At 41.2% G+C, this 25,194-nt stretch overlaps 1 protein-coding gene across 8 annotated transcripts in view; it reads right to left on the reverse strand.

Annotated features, from left to right (window-relative positions):
- Positions 1 to 4,629: 4,629 nt before the first annotated feature.
- The window catches only part of LRCH3 (leucine rich repeats and calponin homology domain containing 3), a 67,786-nt gene continuing 47,221 nt past the window's right edge, over positions 4,630 to 25,194 (reverse strand). The window contains exons 11-22 of one of the 8 annotated variants that reach the window (XM_074154008.1): positions 25,051 to 25,102; positions 24,255 to 24,395; positions 22,944 to 22,991; positions 21,768 to 21,821; positions 18,273 to 18,353; positions 16,850 to 16,921; positions 15,909 to 15,957; positions 15,297 to 15,410; positions 14,527 to 14,645; positions 12,926 to 13,063; positions 10,602 to 10,679; positions 4,630 to 4,972 (exon numbers count right to left, since the gene is read on the reverse strand). In XM_074154008.1, the coding sequence (XP_074010109.1) occupies positions 4,844 to 4,972; positions 10,602 to 10,679; positions 12,926 to 13,063; positions 14,527 to 14,645; positions 15,297 to 15,410; positions 15,909 to 15,957; positions 16,850 to 16,921; positions 18,273 to 18,353; positions 21,768 to 21,821; positions 22,944 to 22,991; positions 24,255 to 24,395; positions 25,051 to 25,102 (1,075 nt within the window). In that variant the 3' untranslated portion in view covers positions 4,630 to 4,843. Of the gene's footprint in view, positions 4,973 to 5,957; positions 8,330 to 10,601; positions 10,680 to 10,717; positions 12,480 to 12,925; positions 13,064 to 14,526; positions 14,646 to 15,296; positions 15,411 to 15,908; positions 15,958 to 16,849; positions 16,922 to 18,272; positions 18,354 to 21,767; positions 21,822 to 22,943; positions 22,992 to 24,254; positions 24,396 to 25,050; positions 25,103 to 25,194 lie in introns of those variants that run through there. The other 7 variants (XM_074154007.1, XM_074154006.1, XM_074154009.1 and 4 more) reach the window with 7 other exon arrangements.

The following is a 25,194-nucleotide window of genomic DNA, read 5'->3' on the forward strand; positions in this document are numbered from 1 at the left end:
GGGTCCTGGCCGCCGGGTGACAGTGGGACACGGAAGAAGGTTTTTAACCCAACCGAACCCCTGTGAGCTCACGCCTCCCGGGTGAGACCCAGCAGCTCTTCCCTGGAGACCCCAGCCCCGTTGCCGCCCAGCTCCCCCCGGCCTCCGTCCCAGCGGCGCCGCTCTCCTCACCAGCCTCACCGCGCTCCCTCAGAAACCAGCGGTGGGAGCAGAGCGCAGTGTCCCAAAACCCGGCAGTTTTGAGGAATTTCACCAGGGTTGGCACTGCTCGTCTTTTCCAGCTGTGGAGAGATGGGATCAGAACTGCACATCCATGATATCTTCTCTACAGGGAAAACCAGAAATCACAAGCCCTTTGGAGAAACTGGTTTCCAGGGAGGTAAATGGAGAAGGAAGGCTGGAGAGTGAGAAGCTGGTCAGGAGAAGGCTTTAGACAGAGAGAGGCAGAAACGGACACTGGGAGAGAGCCGGGTGGCCCTGACGGTGGCAGGAACGGAGTTGTCCCAAGCGACTGCTGGAGGCACCGGGAGGTCACAAAAGGCGGCTGAAGCAGCTCGGTGAGCAGGGAACAGCCCCACGGGGGTTTGCAGCGCGTGGAAAGGAGGGAGGGTTTGTGGATCTCCGGCAACTTCTAGGCCTTGAGTTGTTGGGTTGTTTGTTTGTTTTTTTTTAATAATAAAAACTAGCTCTGAGGAGGGAAGACGAGAGGAACGGATGTTTCGGTTAATAAGAACAAACCTTCCAAATTCTGCAGGGGCACGGAGCAGGGCTGCAAGTTTTACAGATCAAACCCGAGGCAGGATAAAACCAAGCAAAAGATGAAAAGGGCGAGGAGCAGCAGAGCTGGCAGCAGCAAAGGACCCACACCCAGAACGGGCATTTCACTTCAAGAATGAAAAAAAAAACCCAAAAACAAAAAACCAAAACCCAAAAAAGTTGTGTGGGGAGGGAGGAGCAAAGGATTCTGTACAAAATCACTGCTGCTCACTGTCTGGGGAAGGTTAAAAATATCCCCAAGAAAAAGCTTCTGATGCGGCTGCAGAACGTGTGTAAAAATGCTGGAATTTTTCTATCCCAGTTAACTATGAAAAAATAGAGAAACAAACCAGGTCCGCGAACTGTGAGGATGGGGAACAGACACCCGCCGGAGGGTGGATGTGACGCTCAGCGATGCGACACAAAACCGGCAGGAAATACACAGTAATTCATGTAAGTTTTAAAACTTTATTTCAAATTACCCACGGTTTCTTTTTATATTATCGATGTGCTGGAAGTTCACGCTACTGGCAGAATACAGGCAATTTCAAATAAAGTATACAATATTCAGACACATTTATATGTAACAGGCTTAGAAATTATGGAATGTATTTACAGACATACAGCATGGGATGAAGCTTTAAAATCCTTTTCTCTATTAATTACACGTTTACACGCCTTTCAGAAATAACAAAATTAGATCGCTTTGTAAAACACCACAATATCTATACAAAAGAATTTTTTCGATGTCCAAATTCACCTTAAAAGTCCTCTGGTTCTAAAACTACTTTTTTTTTTTTTTTTTTTTTTTTTGAAGAACCATTTATAGTCATGAAAGGGTAAAAATCCCATTTGCCATCGTGTCACACCCAGAGGTGTTCTCAGCTGCTGTAAAAAGTCATCTCTGATTTATTTTAGGCAGGTCGCCGAGGTCGGGGACTTTACGAAAACCTCCCCCTTCACAAGGGGGAAAGACCCAAACCTGGCTGTTTTGGCCCCGACCACTCGATGCCACCAGGGATTCCCGAGGGCCCGTGTCACTCCATCGCGAGCGTGTCACCTCGCTGAGCCTCAAACGCTGCTCAGCGCTCCACAGGTGGTAACGCAACGGAGTCAGTGTATGAACACCATCAAGCACGGAACACTCGGATTCCTCCCGCACCCTCCCACGCAAACGCCCCAGAGAGGAAAGACAATCGCCTCTTTGCTTTAACACACAAAATAGAATTTTTTTTTTTTTTTACTTTTTTCTTTTAAAATATTCTTTTCACGGGATACGACAAAAATTGCACATAAATACACCCAGAAATCCCAACCCATTTTATAAAACAGAACTGCAGTTGGTTTTGGTACAATACATTAAATAAACCCTATGATGAAACTTCAGGTTTGGATCGTTGCCCTCAACACCTGGTCACGATTCAGTGTTTGCCAGCACGAAAACACGGGATTATAAATGTCGAACCGACACGACAACACACATTTGAAACTGCCAGAGCGAACCGTTGCTTAGGTCACAGCACGTGACACCGGGGAGATGACGCCTGCCCAACCCCGCAGCCGTCGCTCCTCACGGGAGCTCAGCTGCTCCAGCAGAACCAGGCATGACTGGAAACAGCCATTTCCGGCAGTTCAGGCTCAAGCCCCCACCACATTAATTCCTTAAAAACTGGTATTAATGAAATGACGTCAAACTTCCACCAACCTGAACACTGTTAAGGTTCATTTTCCCCAAGTGCTGGAAGCTGGGCTGGAGCGAGCAGCACACCCTCACAATTCCACGAAGGGAACGGTTTTCTTAAAATGGGAATATTTAAATAGTCCAAAAAGGGTGTGCTATTAAAAAAATAACGTGCCCCTGTAACAACACAAGTGACCTAATGTTGGAAAGGAAGCTGAAATCCCTGCCCCCCTCTTTCAAATGACGCGCAGAGGCAAACAGGGAAGAAACACCCGTGGTCTGTCCTGTTGGCTGCGAGTGGCAGAATCTACAGCCGAGACTCCAGACACCTGTATGAAATCCTGGAAGAACGACCAACGCCCCTTGCAAGCGAAATTAAGGGAAACGCAGGATGCGCTTAAGGAGGAAAGCACGTCCGTGCGGAGCTGGCTCCCTTCCTACGGGTATCGCAATCAGCGGCACGTTCATTTCTCGCAGGGCTCGGGGCGACGCGCTCACCCAGTAGGAAAAGGTCTCTCTTTTCAGCCACGCGCTTTTAAATACCCTTCAGGTGGGATTTTTTTTTTTTTTTTTTTTTTTTTTACCCCTTCCACTTGCAACGCCATCAGCCAGTGCCAATAAGAAGCATTTGGAATAATTATGTGAAATAAGGGATTCGACAATCACCACAACGGACCTTGACAGAAATACATGAAGCAAAACAGAGCGGAAACAAAACCGCAAATCAAAAGGGGAAAAATCCAACTAAGACCAGTCCTTGCCCGAGTTCCCTCGGCAGCTTTAATTCAGCAAAAATGACTTCTAGCTCGCCTCTTCCCATTTCTTCTCCCTCCTTATCCCCATGAAATCCTCCTGGTGTGTTCTGCTCCAAATACACCCCCAGATGCAATATCTCCGATGCCTGAGGTTGGTCTCGGACCTCGTGCACCCTCAGTATCAGTAGCACAATGTTCTGGGACGCTTTAAATTGGCCAAAACATAACAAGGGAACCGCACGGGTGGAGAACTGGACTTTGCAAGGTCTTTTTGGGGAAAAAAAAGAATAATAATTATTATAACCGATCTGGTAGCGGGCTTGGCCTCATCACTGGGACCAGAGCACACAGAGCTCCTCTTTGTCTGGCAGGTCAACTTCCCAGCAAAACGCAAGACTTGTTGGCTGCTTCTCCCATTCCTGTATATTGAATTTCCATTTTTATGTTAAGGCAAGAGGAAGCAAGTCATGGTAGTTCCGTCAAATCAGTGCGTCTCTATATGAATTCCAATGCTAAAAGGCTCTATGTATTAAAGCCTTGTTAAAGCCACAAATAGAAGCTACCCTTTTGCAAGGGACTGCTGCTGCGGGAATGTGCAGCCCACCCAGGGAAATTCAGTAATTGCATTCTTCCAAGTGGTAAATTTCTCAGTGGCCGGGACATTCGCCAGCGTCGGCGCGTCTGCACGGGACGCTTCAGCCCCTAACAACCGTATTATTCAATAATGGGTTTCCAATGATTAGCGTGGCAGGCTGTGATTCTTCACGCTGCAGTAAAATACATACACGGTTCTTGATGACACCTGGTCACCATTTGACAAAACCGAGTGACCAAAGGCACCCCTACACGACCAGAAGGGGAGGCGAGAGGAGGCAGGAGATCGCTCCTCACTGATGCTGGAAAAATTTTCAGATAAAGACATGTTAAAATCCCCCCTAAAAGTGAACCCAATAAGAATGCTAATGTGATTAATACAAATTGAACAGTTCTGCTTTAGTATCTTTTACTAAGGTGTTTCTTGTGGAGAAAACACGCAGGTTTTTTCCCCTTGGGGAAAAGAAAATTATCCTTTTTCCCTTCAAATATTAAGTACTGAGAACACACCAACACAAGTTACAGCTGCGTGAGTTTGGACCCTGTTACCAGATGCTGCAGGTTAAGATTGTGTGTTGCAAGCTTTTAAATATATAATAGAAATAGCTGTTGTTGTTCCGAGGCAAAGAAATTCCCTTTCTTTGAACCCTGCGGGGAAGGAAAGAAATTTCATTTCCCACGTGCCCAATGTTTTCACAAACGAATTCCCCGTGGAATCGCTCTCCCAACTCTACACCCATGTCTTCAGTCCACAAGCTCAGTTTCTAGAGCTGGCTCCGACAGGCAGCCACTGGAATTCCCTGCCCTCCTCCCAATGAACTCTATTTATTTTTTTTTTTTCTTAAATAAGGGGCAAAAATACTGATAATAAAAATGTTATTGGAAACTGTTGCGATCTCCAAAAAAAATGGAGCAATGAAGTAAAACATTCCTGTCAGGAATCACGGAAACTCATTTCCTTAGAACAGAGCTCTGTGTGTTTGGATGCACTGCACGGGCAGCAACGTCTTCACGTCCTTCTGCTTAGCCAAGGTAACCCAAAAGGTCCCGCAGGTCTCTACACAGCAGACAAGTGGTGAAGCTGCTGCTGCTTTGGGGGTGCCAGCTCCAGGAGCGCCTGGACAGTCACAGCTACCTGTGTCAAACCCTTCTCTTCTAAAATATGTAGAGGCAAACATAATTGCTCCTGAATGGGGAACAAAACAAAGACAAAAACAAAATGGATGAAAAACACTCAACTGAAAAGAAATTAAAAAAAAAAATAAAAATAATAAATTAAGCAAAAGGTGACCGAAATATGAAATGTTCTGGACAGCCAGCACACACACAGGTATGGAATGAAACTTCTGCTTGTGACTAAGGAACCGTGAACTCGACTGCTCGAAGGAGGCGGCCCTGGGGTAACCCTTCTGTTTGCTTACCAGAAAACCGTACAAATAAGAACTTGGAAAAGGATCGTGGGAGAAGTGGGGAAGAGCAAATCGTCCTCTATCTCTGCCCATGCTGAAATGGCAGCAGTTTATGAAACCAAAAGTCGATGAACTTAAGGAGGGGAAAGCTTTGCTTTGACATGATGAACCTGCTACAACGCGGAGCGGGAAAGGAACCGCGTCCTCCTTTCCACGCCACAACTGCCTTTTGGAAGGAGTCCTCACGCAGGGAATCTGTTGAGCTCTCAAACGTGAGGAAGGACCTGCTTCAGGGCAGAGAATGAAATGCGAGTGTGTGCTGCGGAGACACTGCAACAAGTCCAAGAGGAAACGTCGTACTTTAATACTGAAAGTAATCCTCATCTCATGAGACACACTGCCCACGTGAAGTCCTTCTGTCTGTCTGTCTGTGCTGATCTCTATCCTTACAAAAATTCCTTGGAAGGTATGAAAAAGCAAAAAGCACAGGTTGTTTTATGGAAGAAAAAAGAAAAAAGAAAAAAAAAAAAAGAAAAAAGACTTTCTTCTATATATGACTGAAATAACCTTGATCATGAAAGTAGAAAATGCCCTGTCTCCTGTTGAAGGCAATGAGGAATTGACAGTACATTTACAGGCAAATATCAATCCCACCTTACGTGTGAGTCGCTACCGCTTATTTGTCTGCCAGAAGTACCCCTGCTTGGCAGGTTACCTCCAAAATCCTTCTGAGGAATAAGAGTAATACGCAAAATGCAAAAAGAGGTTTCAAAGTGTTTATTAATAATTGTGCTATTCTCAGTCTAAGATGGATGTAAAGCCTCACGCTACGTAAGTCCTTGGCACATCCTGGCCACCCTCCCTCCACACCAGCCAGGAGACGTGTCCAACAGTTCTCTGTGTCTGTAGAAAATAACCAAACTGTGTCCTTCCTACAGAGCTACAGAGATTGTTTTTCATGCGTTATTTCCACCACAACCTGCATTTCTCCACTTTTTGAATCTTTACCGATTTTTGATAAGAAATCCTTCAGCATAAACAGTTAGAGCCAACACTCCTCCCGCAAAGCTCAGAGAGGACAGAAAACAAATGAACCCACGCTGAAATTCTCACAGTAAGATCAGGCTGAAATACATTTTTTTCTTCCAGCAAATTTGTGTTATTGTGAAAAAATGTGCTTTTTGAGAAAATACTTGTAAACTTGAGCAAATATGCCTTATCTTTTTTCTCACGTATGCAAACAGATAAGGGTAAAAGCTTTGGAATGACTCCATACCACAGACAGTCACGACAAACAAAATTTAAAAACTGGAAGGCACCGTTAGTGTAAAACCTCTTGCAGCTTTTATCACAGTGTTCATTAGAAGAAGTTAAGAAACATAGGAACCGAGTTCAGTTTAGTTCATACCAGTAAGCAGTGCAAAAATAGCTTATTTGAAAAAACCCACAACAATCTCCCCCTGTCAAAGGTCCCCTCTTTCCTGAAAAATGTTTTGCTTGGACAGAACACTGCGTGTGATCTGGAGAGAGGGCATCAGCTCCTCTACTCGCCCCTCTGTGAAGTTCTCATCACTTTTATTTTACAAGAGCTTGTGAGACCCATATACACATAACACATCTTTACTGGTAGCGACCACATTTGCAACTGAACTCCTGTGTATCTTAAACTGTGCTCCAGAGCTGTTGCCAGGTTACCATCGGAATGCTGACACCACTGAAACCGGGATTACAAACTGTATTTTCAAATGTAACAGACATGTATTGAAAACACATTTGGAAGAGCCGTTTGACTTAACACTTACCTGTCACCCGTCCCTGAATCAATCTACACTCTGAGGAGACATGGTCTTTTACACATTGCACGGGGAGTGCCCTGAAGTTCGGAGGTGTCCCTGAGACATTAAAGCGTTAAAGCACCAGGATGCTTTTCCTGGGGAGGGAAAAGCTTTATGGAAGACCACCTGAGTTTGGTAAAACAGTGAAGAGTGACCGTGCAGCCCGGACTTATATTTCTGCAACTGCATGGTTCAAAGGTTTCTGAAAATGACGGGGTAAGAGGAAGAAGGGAATAAGCAGGACACAAGCCCGGGTTGGGGCACCCACGATCAAGTAGCAACTCAAGATGTTTTTGTTAAGTTTTATCCAGAGCGCAGTAACATGCTATGACATTCCGTGGCACCTGATAGAATCTTAAAGTTTTTTTCCTTCTGTGCCAGAAAACGTTTCTCTCAAAGCTGTTGAAGAGCTCAATTTTCGGAAAATTTCCTGCTTGATCTGTTATAAAGCTCAAGTAGCTCAGGATTCATTGACAGTTATTTTAAAAATTCTGACTCAAAGTAATACACCACAGTCTACAAAAATGAGAAATCAAATGCTCTCAGAGGCAGGATAAGGGACAGAGGGGTAAGAGAAGAAAAATCAGTATACAAAGTCTTGTGGCCAAAACTTTACAGACCATGTCTCCTAAGAATGTGGGATCTGATCAAGAACACTGATGTTGAAAAAAAATACTTTGCATTCTTTCACATTTTTCATCAGATAATCCTGAAGCAATTTAACCAAAGTGGGTGCAATTCCCATTATACAGATGGGGAAACTGAGGCACAAACTGACGTCGCAGTTTTCCCAGAACTATATCACTCGTCAGCAGACCAGGGCACGCGCCCTGGGCTCAGTCCCTCGCTCTAGCCCCGGGACAGCACTTCCTCCCTCGTAAAAGCGTTATATCTGCTAAATATGACACAGCAAATACAAACGTGAGTTATGTCACAGATGGTCGTGTGGGTGCACCAATGTGTTTACACATCGTACTCGTCACCTCTGTCCCAGCAGTGGGAAAGAAAGCACTTCATACACACAGTCTTGAGAAAAACCAAAATCCTTTCCCGAGCACCGGGGTGACGGAGGGAGGAAGCAGCACCACTACCCCTCAGCTAGAGAAAAAAGACCCAGCGATAGAACATACAGAGCGTTAGCATTAGAGTACAGTAAAACACCACAAAGCCCCAGAGCTGAACGGAAAGGAAGACAAGACTGGATTCTTCTGAATCTGTCCCCAGGGAAAGAAGAGTCTCAACTGTTCTTTTAACGCTGAGGTTTAGCTGAAGAATGTCAGAAGGGGAACAAAGATTGTCCTGTCCAGAGTGTGTGAGCAGGAAGGGAAAACAGACAGAAAAAAAAAGGTCAGTCAGTTAGCCATAGCAACATCCACCAAGCAGTCAGTCATCAGACATCTCAGATAAAACCGACGTGTTCGAGAAGCCTATCACAGCTGGTTAGTTCTCACAAAGGAATCTGCAAGACTCCCATTGCAAAGAACTCACTCAATGCAAATATTTAGTGTTCAGTGAGGTGCCTGTCACCTGCACAGCTTAAACATGTAACTATTCTTTGGTGTTAACAACACAGCACTTCACACATGCCTTAGCAGAAACCATTTTCCTCTGGGGGAAACGAAGAGGCTACAGGTTTCTGAGATGCTGTTGGCACTGAGCGCTCACCACGGCTAAGTCCCCACATGTACCTTAGTTAAAGAAAACAGTAGGACAAGGGATTATTTACACGTAACTGATGCTTGAATGCAGCATCCTGCAGAAACATCTATTGAGTTTTAGTGTTCTGTACCTATTCCCACTGTGTATCTTTTCCCTCCCTTTCACACAGGTGACTGCTGTAAATCAGTGAAATCTAGATGCACATATCAATCTGTTCAACTCTCGGTTTCTTTTCATGCAAGGGCTTTAGCCAGCAAAGTCCTACAGAAATAGCTGCTCCACTGTGGTGCCTGTAATTAGCATTTACTTAAAGTAGTCTCCCTCTTAGAAGGTAAGTATTTCTACATAGATCCGTACTTTCAGAAAGCCTTTTATTTTTGTAATTAGAATTTAAATGAAAGGAAATACCTGCAGGCATCTTTTCAAGAAAAATGTATTAGGCTGCCACGCCATTCTTACATACGGCTATCTTAGGTTCGCATCTCAGCAGATATGTAATGTAGACATGTGAGAGCAACTCGAGCGTTCAGGTGGGGGTATTTCAGTGAGTTTCCCCAGAGACACTCTCCTTGAACTCTTGCACATTAAAGCAAGAAACACGAGAAACCCAGGAGGGTCCTAGAGAGTAGGTGTGGCAGATACAGCAGACTGGGTCTATAGGGGACCTTTTCTTGAGTGGCTTTTTCATTTGTTTTTAAACGTGGGTCACTTCTGCTCTGTACTGCAATCCCATAAAAACTACATCTTCATCTTTGGAGGGACTATAAATAGGGAAGCTGGGATGGAATTGAATAACTTTGCCCCAGACGAGTTTATGTTGTGCAGTTCTGCTGGGAGTAAAAGTCTGAAGTTTCTTAGGGGACCAAAATAGTGCAGGCCTCTCAAAGTACTATGGATCACTTGCAACTCCCTACTACGTTCCAATGCGATTCACCACTGAGTCATGTGAAATGGCCAGGCAGCTCCATAAATATGCTACCCCAAAATCCCAACGGCTCAAGTGCCTGCAAGTGAAGCTATCTGAAAACACCAGAAAATCCTGCATGATTGACTTGAGAACGCTGCTTTTAGAAATAGCTGGAAAATGAGTCACTGGATCTACTTTTCCCTTTCACAATACAAAAGAAAGAAACCAGCATCTACAACAGAAACACCAATGCTCAGCAGCACAAGAAAACAAATCAGTTAATACACTAGAAGAAAAATTAAGAAAAACATGACATATCAAAACTAGTTTTACTGAGACAGCTGCTGAATAAGACAAAGTGGAAAGGACAGGACAGCATAAAACAGGATAACTGGACTCAGAGGGACTGTTTTACATGTTCCCACCTCCTAGATCTTCCAAGTTTCAGAAGGGGACAAGGAATACCAGAAGACAGACTTCTACCACTGGTACATAACAAAAGAATTAGGATCTATGCAAAGATAGGTACCATCAGAGAAAGGCCAATAATACTGTGACTTGTTGCAAAGACAGTAAAGACCTTCACGCAAGAGAATAATTATGAAGAAAGATGAAAAGCTTTGGGATAAAAATAACACATACAAAGCATCATCCAAATTTTATCCCACTTCTAAGCTGTCAAGTATCTAATATTGAGAAAATGTAATTGCTTTTATAGAAACACCTTGAAATTCTAAAGGCAGACTCGAACTGCATCAGCTATTATGAATTTGAGGCAGAGCAGTAAGTGAATGAGATCTCTGATAAACTGTATCTGACTTCACTTTACTTTGGAAGGCAATGCAAGAGAAGTCTGATCTATACTGCAAGGCACAGCATATACCTGAACCTTCTACACTTTTCATCAGTTTGTTTTCATCAAATCTTTCAAAGGAGGTTTTATTTTCTGAAGCCTCATAGAAAACTGCACCTGAAACATATCGTCAGGACAGTAGAAATACGTACCTGAGGCACTCCGATCCTCCTGCACGCTTCCAAGAAATTCTCCACGTTTCGTCTGCATTTCGCCATTGTAAGTTTAGGCTGCAAAGAAGTAAAGGAGGCAGACGGACAGTGTTCTTAATTGGCAGGATTTCAAAAGGTCTTTATTATTTATTTAAATAAAACTCTTAATCAACCTCTTTGCCAAAAAACATACCGCACTGACATAAGCTTGTCTAATTCAAAGCAGGCTCTGTGGAAGTTTGCTCTTCTTTAGAAAAGCAAGCCCAAATTTCAAAGCTATTTTATGAAAAGCTAATCTATGAATGCTCAAATGTTTTTAAAAAAACACAATTCTAAGCTGTGCAATATTTATACACAAGGTGCTATATAAAACTAGCTAACACTTTTAGTGACTATAGTATGATAATTTTAAAAATGTTTTTTGAATGAAACACAGATGCATGGCTTCCATGCTACGATTTCAGAGCAATTTCATGATATGAAGCAATCTGGAGTCTGTTCTGGATTACTACAATACAAAACCATATAAATATCAAACCATATTTCAATTAACAAGGAGAGAGGAGAAAAAAAAAAAAAAAGGCTAGAAGAAACCAGAAAATAATGGAAGAAAAGCAGAACTGAAGCTTGCTGCTTGTAAGCCTCTTGCAGATGTGTTTGATGGAGCTGTTTGAATTGCTCTCACGGCACTTTTTCAAGCAAGCTTTTTTCTGCAGTTGGCTTTCACACCTCCACACAGACACACCGCGGCACAGGCACCGTCTTGTTTCTATTCTTGAAGCTTATTCTTTTCTGGTCGAAGAGACTCAAGCTTCCTGCTCCTTTGAACAAGCTACCCACAGCCTATGTGGCAGCAGCCTCTGTGGGTTCAATACTTTTCCGTAAGTGGTGGGGTTTCCGGCCTGTGCCCTCAATATGCTGTATTTCCCCACCGAGAAACCAGGTTAAAGGCTGGTGCTGACTCCTTTTTCCCCAAAGGATGAAGGGAATACAAAGATCACATTGTGACTGAGGAATGACATGATGCCTCTTCTGCTCCTGCAGCCGTGAAGGCTGCCTCTTCCTTGGGATTTATATGACAAAGCCATGATTTAATTCCTCACACAGAATATTCAACACCACATAAAACCAAGCCATTGAAAAGCTGTTCTCAGTGACGCAAGTCTGATGAATAGCGGCTGTATGCCTCTGCTCTTAATGATGCCACAATCTGCCTAAAATGTTGGCGTGTCCAGTTCAATCATTCTCAAAATAACGAAGACATCTGCTCGTTCACATGAAGTCCAAGGGAGAGGAACCACAATGACAGAGCAGGCAGCTCTGTAAGTGCCAGTTCAAATTCCAACCAGCACAAAGACAGACTCCAAAATAAGGAAAAGCAAGCACGACATGCGTGTTTCAACTTCTTCTCCCAGGAACAATCTTCAGGTTTTTTTCCTTATTCATACAATTTAAAGGTGCATAACAAGCAATCTGCCTATCCATACAACTTTTAAGTAGCTGACCCTAAATATTTTCACTGAACTTTCTGACTTCCACAAATACAGATTAGGTAAATAATCTGTAGTTATTTCACAGTTCTTGACCTTTCTCTAATTCTGTGCTTTCCCTACACGATACACAGTTAATGCACCCAGAAACAGATCATCTTCGTTGGTTTCCAGAAACACTGCAGCTGGGCAGGGTAAGAGAACAACTTCAGAAATTTTCAGTCTTCTCTGTGTGCTTCCTTCCTTGCTCTGAACAGTCCCCAGATACAACAGCCTTTTTTCCTGTTATCACAAAGGTATGACTGGATTTGCTTTGTTCCAGGAGATGCTGTTCTCCAAGTAGCTTGAGTGTGCTCTGCTCAAATTCCTAAGCAGAGGACTTGTAGTGCTGTAAAGTGGACACAGGAATCAACTTGGCTTCTCTGCCTGTTTTCACTGTCTTGTGTGGTGGGATCCTAAATGTTGTAGAGAATGTACTTCCCTACTATCTGTTTTCCTGAACTTCTTGGACCTTTTGATCTTTTGAAATACCCTATTTCAGTTTTCATGCTGAACCGTCTCTTATTTCACTAGCTTTCAAGTTAACATAGGGAGGACTCGAAAACATTAACATTTTCTTCCAATCTGTTAGAAGTAACTTCATTTAAATGACACACACCCAAATATAATTTATTTTAATGAAGCTATAGACCCTTTTTAGACAGAACAGATAGTTATTTTTTGTCACACACATTCACAGAGGAGAATGCTGAATTTAGCATTTGTCTGGATTACAGAACTTTGTTGGATGTTATTTTGGACACCTATAAAACACTATCTTTATTACATACTTACAACAGCAGGTGAGGGGACATGGATGCTGGGAACAGATCGGGGACGCACGTGATTAGCTAAATGGCACAGAACAACACCGTCGGTGAGAGCTGCTCCGAGATCACTGGGCAAAGACACTTTCAACCGTGATTCTATATTCTGCAGAAAAGCGAACATGGAGACAGAAAAAGGTAACAGCCAGTTTCCTCCAACTGCTCAGTTCTGCAGAACATTTTATAAGAGGCAGAAGCTACTGCATTACAACTCTCTGTCCATCCTCGTGACATTTCTAAACAGTAACACCTGTGATCCAGAGCTGACCAGAATCTGAGAGCAATTGAGTTCAATGATAAACAGTTTTCATTGTACAGCACAGGGCACTCATACAACCATTCTTCAAAAATAATGGAAATCAGCATCTAGGAACAGTATTCCTAATCCTATGTGTTCTCAGAGAATGGTTCTCACAAGAGAAGTGAAAATAATAGTCTTTGTGGTTTGAAGGACAACATAATTAACAAAAGTCAAGACAACATTTTTCCCTGTAAAGAAAAAACTGAACTACTTGGCATAAATGGTTTTAAAAAAGGAGCTAGTTAGCATTTGTGTAAGGGAATGAATGAAAATTCAGTTCAGCCTTTTAATCTTATTTCAAATGCTGTGTGAATTTCAGTTGTTATACTGTATCTAAATTTTTTTTTAAGCATAAAAAAATAGTAATTAAGCTCACCTGGGAAGCAGAACAAGAGCCAGACTGTATACAAAGCATTTTAAGATAAGAGAAGAAAGGCTCTGCAAGCAGCACCAAGTTTTGCTTTGTTTTATTTCAGGTAACTTTCTACTTTTAGAGAAAGGAGAATGTCCTTACCTGGGTTGTTTATGGCTTTTAAAATCAGCTTTAACGAGGAGAAAGTCTTGTTTTTTGCGACAGTTCAAACAATTAGAGTACCTCAAGGAATCCTTTCATGCTCTCCAGAATCACGTCTGGGGCAAAGCAGAGCAGTACCTTAATGCCATGTGGGATTTTATATATTCACGTGTACTGTCGTTGTACCTGGGCACAACCCAGGAGTGCGAATAGACAAAAAGCACAAGTATAAGGAATATTTGTGCCTCAGGTGTTCTCTGCTTAACTAAGGATAAGGCAAGAATCAATAAATGAATCCAGAGCACACAAGGAAACAACACTGCCAGCGTGACTGGTAGGAGACCCTGCACTCCATCTGCTCGTCTCGGGGCTTTACAGCAGAGGAGTTTTAAAAAAGAGATTAAAAGGAAGGCAGTGAGGCAACTTTCCGGGGAGTTCCTTACAAGTTTGAAGGCTGATAAGGAAGAAAGCAAGCACACATTCATTTGAAAAGCAGAGATCATGGGATATTCAGAAGCAAGAGTCAGCACAGTTTACTTTAGAGAATGCGAAGCTGACTTTCTCCACCACAAAAGCCAAAGCGAACACCACTGCATCCATCTGAAAGAACCAGACTGTACAGTGCCATTTCATTTTTATCAGCTGGGCACCATATTGGTTCAGTGAAACTGGTCCAAGACACGAGGACAGCTTTAGCAGATTGCACGCAATGCATTTACTACGATACTACTTCCTGGCTCCCGACAGCACTTACCTTACGTAGCTGCTCTATGAGCTCCAGCTCCTCCTCTCGCTGTTTGGAGTTTTGTCTTACTCTGGGATCTGCAGAATCATTAGCAGGAGACAAGGCACGGGTAGTAGATGAAGTAACAACTAAAAAAGCAGCACGAAGGAAAGGAAATCACTCAGCATGGTGTGGCTGACTGTACTTCACTGCTGTGCTATACACACACACACACACAAGGTTCCAGAATGGCTACAGTGCGTTCCTTTTCACAAATCTGTTTCTTTCATTTGATTATCAATCAAACAAATGGTCTACTAATCTAAATGAGATGGTTTATAACACATTTTCCTTTCTGTGTAGATTCTGTTCTTTCTGTTGGCTGATAATCATTCCCAAAAAGAGGCCAAGGTTTTGCCGGTTGAAGGGTGGTGAAACAGTTCCGTCTTTCTACAGAAATTGCAATTTTGTTACATGTGACTGTGCAATGCAAAATTTATCAAGCTGCCTTCAACAGCTGTTGAAGGCTTTTGTGGCATTTCCTTGGTATCTTTTTAGGTGTAAGCACAGACCAAGAAGAACAAATTCCCACATTTCCACAAATATGACAAAAGAATATTCGACAGCTCTAAATAAAAAATTGCTTATTCACAAAGTATTTAATGCCATATGTTTACAAATGGAACTCTAAAAGTAGTTTGCGGATGATGACCTGAAGTAACAGAACAGTGCAAAATCAGGTAATTCAGATGTTAATATAATGTAGCAAAACTAGCTAATTTCTGAGCTACGTAACCTACCTTTGTTTGCTTCATCCCTGACAGCTGCTCGGAAAAGGAAACTCTCAGGTCGCTGGGAAGGGTTTCTATAGGAAGGTGGGGCTGCATGACCAGGATATGGAGGGGAAAGGTGGACTAAACAAAAGTGGAAAGGCACAGGAAAGGAAAGGAGGAAGAAGGAAATGGTTACAGTTTAAATAGGAAATGGGTTCAGCGATGTGGTAATTAAAAAGAACAAAACAAAAATTTTAATATAATAATGACAAAATAAAATACAGCCATGCATGATAAAAGCGCAGGGCAGGAAAAGGCACTTCCAAGGGCACTTGCATGCAAAGCACATTCCACATACCAATTCCAACAACTGTTCTGACTGTTGCTGAACGCATCTGTGTGCCAAAGCCTGTATGAAGGCCTAAAACAGCCGAACCCTACACTGCCTGAGGACAGGCTTCACCCGTTGTCTCTTCCCTCATGTGTTTCTCAGGAGACCCAAATAACTGGGTAAATTCTAAAGCACAGCAGTGCCGTGTACAGAGATGGGAACATACGCTCCCTTCTCTTCACAGTACAAATAAGCAAGCAGGCATTTTGATCTTGTATTTCAGAAATTTTTCTTCCCTTCCCTGTTACCTGTCTGAGTGTTAGGTGAGCCAGGGGAGATGGTAGATCTGTCATCACTCTGTGGACAAAAAAAAGCAGAAGAGTATAAATGGTCCTAATCTGGAAAAGCTTTGGCTACATTTTAATTTGCTGTGTTTTAAAAGAGTCACCACCCATCTAAACGTGTTTCAGAAAAAACAACAAACCAGAAACGTGACAAAACACAGCATGTTGTTCCCCAAGCCTCATCTCTGCAGAAAGTGACAGTTTTTTCTTTTGTAGAAATGACACAATTGCTTTTATTTTCCTGAGGAAAAAGAATGATGAAACAGCACTGACTGTGCAATGATAGATCTTTGTTTACTCTTCCTTTCAACCAAAACTTCCAAAGTATTCTTTGTAAAGGAGACATGGAAAAACACATAATTAAATTAAACGCAGAACTGATATTACAGCAGCACCAAAAAGGATACACCTCTCTGACATCTTTGCTAATGCAAAACTGCTATTTACTGAACATCACTCTCCCTGGTGTGTTTTTATTACAGAGCTTGCACAGACTAATGATTTCTGGTGATGAATACATTTGGTATAGCAGTATCCACAGAAGAAAAAGAAATATAGGATATCTGTATTCAATTGTGAAAGTAAGCTGGTAAAGAACACAACAAAAGTACTTTTGATGAACTCAACTTGGTCAAGAGAAAATCATAAAAAGTAACATCAAAGAAAACCAAGAACCCCTGGGAGCAGAGACTGGTTGCCATGTTTTGATAGCTTAGGTCTCCTGGAGACACAGCCTAAAGCTAAGATGAGGTAATATCTACTACAGTTTAATCAGGTAAATCGGATTCATACCCTACCTGAACTTTTGATTAGCAGCTGACAGACTTACACCTGTTAAAACAGATGTGTGGATCCAAGAGATTTTTTTGTTGGCTTTAGTGGTGAATGATAATAGCAAGAGATACCTTGACAGGAGTGAAGGCAGAGGCATTAGGCAGGACAGTGGCACAGCTTTCTTCACTCAGCCCTGAGAGTGACTGAATGCAGAGAGAAAGAGAAGGCAGCAGCAGGGTTAGCAAAGGGCTGACAGGTCGCGCACAAAGAGGGAACGCAGCAGACAAAAAGGAAGAGGTGATCACGATCACATTCTCAGAAACACTCAACGGGCAACAGATACACACTTGCTGAACTATAGGTAAAGCCTTCCTGCCCTCCTGAACTTACTGGTTAATAAGCTTGAGAGGTGCAATGTTTCTTTTCCACTCAACACAGTGACATCAAACACAGAACTAAGAACAACATGAGAGGCAAAAGCTTCTTTAGTAATACTGAATGTAACACCTATGCCATCAAACAAAAGGAAATTTTACCCTACAACAGCTCATTCTGAGCCACTATTCAAAACAGCTTTCTTTTTAATGTTTCAAGTATGTTATGCATTTTACTAAGTTATTTTCCTATCAACTTTGTAAAATCAGAGAAACCCACATCTAACGAGCTGAAGAACACACGCTTTGTGTCTGCCACAAGGATTCACTGCTGATCCTTGTGAATTATATACAAAGTAAATTAACGTTCCGTGGGTGGAATCTAGCTCTTGGAGAAGACGTCAGTGTGAAGATTTACAGTGTTGTCACAGATAAAAATGCTGCCAAATTTCAATTATAACCATTATCAAACCTAACAAAATAAACAGCAATTTCGTGTTTCCAGAATGGGAGGTCCAACTGACAGGTGGATCCAGAAGGCCAAATTCTGTCTTATCGAAAGCACAACCAAAATGTTAATGCTCATGGACTGAATGGCGGAAGAATGAAACCATACTTTATGAAGCAGCATTCAAATAGCAAAGTGGCAGTGCAGCACAGGAAAAGAACACCAAATGACACCTAGAAACTCTACAGATGCAAGCGACACACTTGAGAGTGTTTGCATTTTAAACAATTCACAACTATTCTGCCACTTCAGCACAGCCCAGCCAGGAAGGACTAGAAGGAGAAGTTATACTCAGGGCAAGCCTTAAAACACAAACATCTTCGGGCCCTGCGCACACTAACAGCTGATCCACCAAACAGCCTCTTTCTCCACAGCAATGCAGAGCAAAAATTGTGGATTTCTCTTTTTTTTTTTATTTAAAAAATTTCAAAACATCACTTGTCTTAGGCAAAACATTAGCTAGTATATGAGAACAGTAAAGTAAAACAGAAGTAGGTGGTCTGTAACATTAACTTAACTATTTATTCCTGTATTAAAAGAGCAAGAGAACCTTGACACAGACTAACAAGAAGTCATTACGATCCACGTACCCAGCAGTGGGCGAAGGGAGGGGGGACACGGCACAGCACAGGGAAGGACAATCACAACAGCAACACACGGCATGCTCTTCACCTGTTTGCGAGTCCCTGGCCTTCGTTTAATGGTATTGGTGTTACTGTCAATCTCAAACACAAAGAGAGGCTCAAAGCCATTCTGTCACAGCGAGGAAAGAAAGGGAGGAAAGAAAGGAAGAAGTGAGGCAGAGAAAAACCGTGAGAGCAGGCAGCCGCAACGCAAAAGGAACCAGGATGCTGCAATTCAGACTTACAACACTCTACTGCACATGCCGCACGTGGCCTCTAGGTCTAGCACTGAAGTCAGAGAAATCTCCCTGCGCCAGAAACAACCGTAGATAGTGGGACTGCCAAAGCAGAGCCCAACCAGAACTCTGCACCAACCAAATAAGGATATTTTAAGGGAATATAATTATTAAACATTTGAATACGCGAATGGATGCCAACGGTCTGAGAGAAAACTCCAGGGCACAAGTTAGCATAATTCAAGTCCTGCTTACTTTACTCATACCATCATTACGTGCAACACAGTGCCTTAGCTTAAAAAAAGCCTTAACTTAAAACGTTTCAGACATCCCACACGCTAACAGCAACATGACAGCCTCAGGCCACGTTTGAGACCACAGCAAGAAAACACAGCGCAGTTCGGGGAGCACAAGGCAGCAATGACACAAAGGTTACAAAAGGAAGAGGTCACACCAGCTGCCTGATGCTTATCAAGTGTTTCACAGGCTTCTTAACAGGGAAATTGAGCAGCAGTTTAAGAGGTTGTTTTGGTTTTTTTTTTTTCCTTCCATAGTACTCACTTTATAAGGGATAGTTTGGTAGAAAACAAGAAGATATTTGGGGAAAAATGAGATTCATAAGCAAACAAGGCTGAAATCATGAGCCAAGTCTGAAGCCTTCATATTATCTCAACAAGTAATCTCAAATGTAAGGAATGGGACTACCCTTGTGAGAATAGCAAGCAGGATATGACTAATACAAAATGTTGAGGTATAAAGCCCATTTTCTCAGAGGCCAGTGATTACATTTCTTCAGCAACATTTTAGTTAGTCTGGCTATCACAAGTCAATACGAAGAAACCCGCCAGTGTGCAATGAAGTTCTACAAACTCCACTTCATTTCTGATCACAAGCACACAGAAAAAACACACAACTAAACTGAACTATTAACATTCATAGAAAGTTTGGGTAGCGATTTTGTGAGTTCAAACAGACTGTCCTGAAATTGCTTGCAAACAGAAGGAAACAGTCAGAATAAGCTGTGCAATGTGAACACATTTTAATTAGTGATAAAAGACAAGGAAAACACCAACAGAAACATGATGTAAGATTTAGAAAAGGAGATTCACAACTTAAATTCTGGTTTTCAGAAAATTTTTGTTAGAGCAGTTAACAATACCAGAAAAGGGAAGCAGTAAAATAAAAGAAAGCTCACTTGCTTTCTAACTACATGTTAGACTTACTAGTTTTATAATCTTTTCCTTACATCTGAGTTGAAAACATTGTTTGCAGTAAAAGAAAAGCAACTGCTCAGTTTAGAGAGCTCTGCTGTAATGAGGGAAATGCTGAACAAAAGATCTTTTACTATACCTCTATGTAATATTCTCCTCTTTTGCCACAAAGTGTTATTCCCAAACCATAAAGCTAGAACAATCAGTGGAAAACGTAGCAGAACATTTTATTTTATTTTAAACTAGCTCTTCTGCAAGTTTCAGTGTCCAAAAGTTTTGTAAGGAAAAGTTTATACTACTGCATGCAGTGTTTATGCAGAGAAAAAAAAAGCCAGAGAGGAAACTATGTAAATGGAAAATACATACTGAAAACTGCCATTAGTGAATAGAATTTTGATATGAAATGTCTCCGTATTTTGGTGGAGGAAAAAAACATCCTCAGAAATTAGAAGTAGAAATTAGAATTTCAAATCCATAAAGACAGGGAAAATGTCAAATGAAATGCAATAGAATGTAAAAAGGTAAAAGCAATTTCGACTCTTATGACAAAACCTTTTTCTTTTTTTTAAAAAAAAGGCAAACTAATGAACATTTCCTTGTTGTTGAACAAGTTTTTACCATACAAAATACATTCGTAGAAACAAAAATGCTACAAATTCATGACCTAGCATGGGCTTAATGTTCCAGTTACAATAATTGCCAGAAACAGCTGCCCTGGCGTATGTCATCATTAGACACAGTGTGTATTTCCACTACAAAACAGAGCTGCAGATCATCCTTCAGCAGGTCAGAAAACCCAGTATTTCATATATAATTATAGTTTAGTGTTGCTGAAAAGAGTTGCAAAGAATCAAAAGAAAAATGAACACAGAAATGATTGCTTTCAAATCTAGTTCAATCTCTCCCTACGAGCCTGTCTGCTTTTTTTGTGAAGAGCGGGGATGTAACTTGGTTAAAGACACAAAGGAAACAAACACAAGTCACAGGATCACATGGGGTCCTTAAAGGTATCTTTACAATATATTCCAAAGATGAATTCACTGACAACAGAGTATCAACACTTAAACCAAACCACTGTTTCTTGTTATTAAAGTACGAAAGCACATTTTATTATGCTAATTGATTGTGATTTCTCTAAACAGGCACATGCATGATCACTAAATTTCTCTCTATTATTATAACCTTTCTTTCTCTCCCACAGAATGGTAGTCATGTGAAAGCAGGAATAAAGAGACAGTAAATATCTTGATGAACACATTCTGGAGTGAGATACTCTAACTAAGAGCACTGCCTAAAGAAAATTTAGGCAGATAATGGAAGCACATGAATTAAGAAAACAAATCCCAGGCAGGCATGCAGTCATGCAACAACAAGCAAATCAGGTGTATTTTTTTTTCATAGACATGGATTATGGCATTATAGTCTTTAATTATGCTACATCGCTAAGATGCCATAAAGGAAGAAATAGCATAAAACATGAATTAAGTACATAAATGTTTTTATTTTTTGTAAGTGTTCAAAATAGATTATTTTTAAGACATTTTCATCAATAAATAATAAAAAGGTATGAGGAACATTTCATTATTTGTAGCATTTTATGGAGAGCAGTTTTTCTCTGTGCTACGATATGGTTACCAAGATACTAAGTATTTCTAACCACCATGTGCAGGATGCAGACAACTTAAGTAGAAGGCTGTACTCGAAGCATTAAAACTGCTTACTTGACACTGAAGAGCACATCAATTAGGAAGCAAGCTAAATGGAGAAGAAATCAAACCAGAACAACTATAGGTGAAGTTTTATTTTTAGAAGCTGTTCTTTACTATCAGTAATTTTCTTCTGCTCTCAGCAAAAGATAAGTGTTAATTATTTTGTGGAAAAAAATCACTCTATTATTAACAAATGGCTGACAGTACTAGTTATCAACATATTCATAATATTAAAGTTCACAGCTAAGCTACTTTTCAAAGAAGATGGTCATGTTTTATGCTATTTAGATTAGCTCTAAAATAGTCGGTCTAATCTGAGACAATCGTAACATTATTTCTACACTCTAGAATCTGCCACGTAAAAAGGCCATTGCGTGCAGGATCTTACCACTAACAAGGCACTATCATCAGTATGCTGAGACCTTCTGGATGGAAAGGGACACTGGGAGGTGGGAGAGATGGAGTAATGTCAGAAACACACAGAATGTCAGAAACACACGGTATGTGAACAGACAGACATTTTGGAACACGTACTGCTATTTATAGCATTGTGAGGCTCTTTTAAAAAGCCAGAAAGTATATGTAACTCTGTAGGAATATACAGTCACTTGACCCATGAATTACAGTGCATTCGTATTACTTAAGGAATCAATTATTCTGCTTTCTGTGTTGTCTCAAGCAAATAAAGACAACTATGTATTCACAGTTCTTACTGTGGTAGAACAAAGGACCCTTTAAAAGAATAAATTAAGAACAGAAGAACATTAAGAAGGAAAAGGAGCACAAACTATTTCAATTACCCCATGTTTTGGTAATTTTCTAACAAAAGAGTTAGTTGGAAAATACTGCTAAAGAACTATTTATATTCATTATATTATTAAAAGTTTTGATCTGATTAACACTGCCTAGTGAATTATCTTCCCCTGGAGGAAAGTGGGGATGGCAAGCAGTGGAAGAGCTATTACTATGCAGAAATCTGATGCAGAGTGAACAGATATCACCGGCTCAGCTCTGTATATTCCAGAAGTCTGAGGCTTGTATGATGTGTTCCCTACTGACTTACTGTTTTTGATTATAAAACTACAGTAGAATAAAACTTTCAAAAAAATTTATTTATTTCTTTTTCTGATAGCCCTCAAAATTTTAATGCTTAATCTTTCTGTGATAACTATTAATCTAATGATCGGAAACTGGGAGAAAACGGATCAATGAAGGATGACGTCAACACAGTAAGTTGTCTGAATACTCCTGTTAGAAAGTAAACCTACTGCTCACAAGGAGCATCTTAAAATAGCATATGAAATGTATTTTCTCTATAGAACATAAAAACCATACAAGAACTAATAAAGCAGCACACCTGGACAGGCAATCTGCATGAACAGAAGGAACTATGAGACTGGTTCCATGAGCAAAAAAACCAACCAACTCAAGGTTTAAGAGTAAGTGTGAAAAAACTATGCTATAACCCAGCCCTGAAGAGTTCTCCACAATCAGGAAAATATCTCTGATGGAACTAAGAATTCGGGTGTTGACATCCCTAGTAATACTCTTATTGGACTCTTACCTCACTATCCAGAGGACTTTGCTTCTGAGGATTTAAGGATGCTTTTTGCTATAGAGAAAAAGGAAAAATGAAAGACCAGTTTAAAAGAATGTGACAGAGAAACAAAAGCTCAGAACAAACCACCATAATTTAGAAGTGTTTTAAAACACAAGAAGTCTTAGTTGTTAGATAAAACACACATTGGGGAAATTTCAAGTTTCCACTGAGCTGAAACTTCGCTGATATTATTACTAAAAAAACAGCCTTTATTCCATACAAAACCAAAACCCCCAAATTGGTTTTGCCTATTAAAGATGCATAATAAACCCAAAATATAACCCAAGGGAGGAATTTAATTGCTGAGAATAAAGTGCTCATGAATAACAAAGGCAACAGAAGAAAAAGAAACCAAACAAAATCCAAAACCCCCAGAGGCTCATCAATGGACAAAATGCATCCTGAATATCTAAAGTCTTTAACTGAAAGACTAAGCTGAATCTTTAATAAAAGCAGCTTTTCTAGAAAACACTGCCAGGGGCCTGAGATTAGTTGGTGTTAATGAAAAGCCTAGTTTCAGGCAGCTAAAAACCCTTCTCTGAATTAGCTTCATGCTTTACATAAATGCAATGTAACATTCTTTTCCTCTCTGCAGACCACCCTAAGCCCATGGTATTAACTGTAACATTTATTAAATTTGTCATGGCGAGATTTGGGTAGGTCACCAGAACGGCAAACAGTAAAATAAATTTAAGCCAAGTAGAACACAAACAAGTTTGTGCCTTAAGCAGCAGAATACTTCATACTGACTGCAGGGAAAGAGAAAGTGAAGACACGGTGCACACAGAGTATCTGATGTACCAGAAATTTGCACCAATGCTTTATTTACCTGGAGGTAACTTATTTATGCATCGTAAAATGCCAAAATAAATCAGGCAACATTATCTTCTTGTGTGTATGACTGCTTTGCTTCTCTGCTAAATTTGTCTTAAAAATGAAATTGCCTCTATGCCTTCTAAAATAAAGTCCCCTTCCTTCTTACACCAACCTTGTCACATCTATGCAAATGAAAAATTGAAAGAATGAGGCAGACTAAGTAAAAATAGAATTCTTTACAACAACCACATTTTGGGTAAATCTCTTCTGTCTTCCTCCCCAGTTCTAGTTTTCTCTATGTTAAGCTGCAGGACCAACACTGAATGGAATTAAATGCTATTTCTCCATTTTCTTTATAAAGTGCCATGCACGCCCAAGAGTGAAACATACAAGTATTAATGATCTTGGCAATTAATTTTCAATGAGGGATTCAGAAAAGATAAAGTGTCAAGTAGGCACCTTAACGAAGTCAAGCACAGCTTCTCTCTGGATCTGCTTAGTTCTCATCCTCTCCTCCTCGTACTGAAGCGCTGCTAGCTGTGCCTCACGGCGGGTACGCTCTATGTGCCTGCGGTGCTGCTCGGGGTCTGTATTAGTCACCTGGAACAAAACAGTGCAGCTGCATCAGGCTGTAAGGACAGAGCTACACAGGGTACAACAGCTGGGTTATGGAGGAACAGTCCGTGCCTTATGGCTTACGTAAGTTTGGTTTTGCATCACCTTGAATACCGTGTTCAGTTTTGGGCCCCTTACTACAAGAAAGACATTGAGGTGCTGGAGTGTGTCCAAAGAAGAGCAAAGAAGCTGGTGAAGGGTCCAGAGAACAACTCCTACAAGGAGCAGCTGACGGAACTGGGGTTGTTCAGCCTGAAGAAAAAGAGGCTAAGGGGAGGAGACCTTATTGGGCTCTACAACTACCTGGAAGGAGGCTGTAGTGAGATGGAGGTTGGTCCCTTCTCCCAAGTAACAAGCAACAGGGCAAAAGGAAGTGGCCTGAAGTTGCACCAGGGGAGGTTTAGGATGGATGTTAGGAAAAACTTCTTCACTGAAAGGGTTGTCAAACGCTGGAACAGGCTGCCCAGGAAAGTGGTTGAGTCACCATCCCTGGAAGTATTTAAAAGACGTGTAGACATTGTGCTGAGGGACATGGTTTAGCGGTAACTTGGCAGCGTTAGGTTTACAGTTAGACTCGATGATCTTAAAGGTCTTTTCCAACTTAAATGATTCTATGATTAGAACAAAATAGTAGAGTTACCTGACTGTGGTGACTTGACAGGGAGAGAAAGTAAGGTGAATCAGCCGGGGGTCTGACAAATGGAAGAAAAGAGAGTAAGTATACTTTCTATCTTAAATACAATCTTTCATACGTGAGTTATCAGCAACACACAAGCATTTCATC

This window comes from Numenius arquata, chromosome 9, assembly GCF_964106895.1.
Source record: "Numenius arquata chromosome 9, bNumArq3.hap1.1, whole genome shotgun sequence".
Classification (NCBI taxonomy): Eukaryota; Metazoa; Chordata; class Aves; order Charadriiformes; family Scolopacidae; genus Numenius; species Numenius arquata.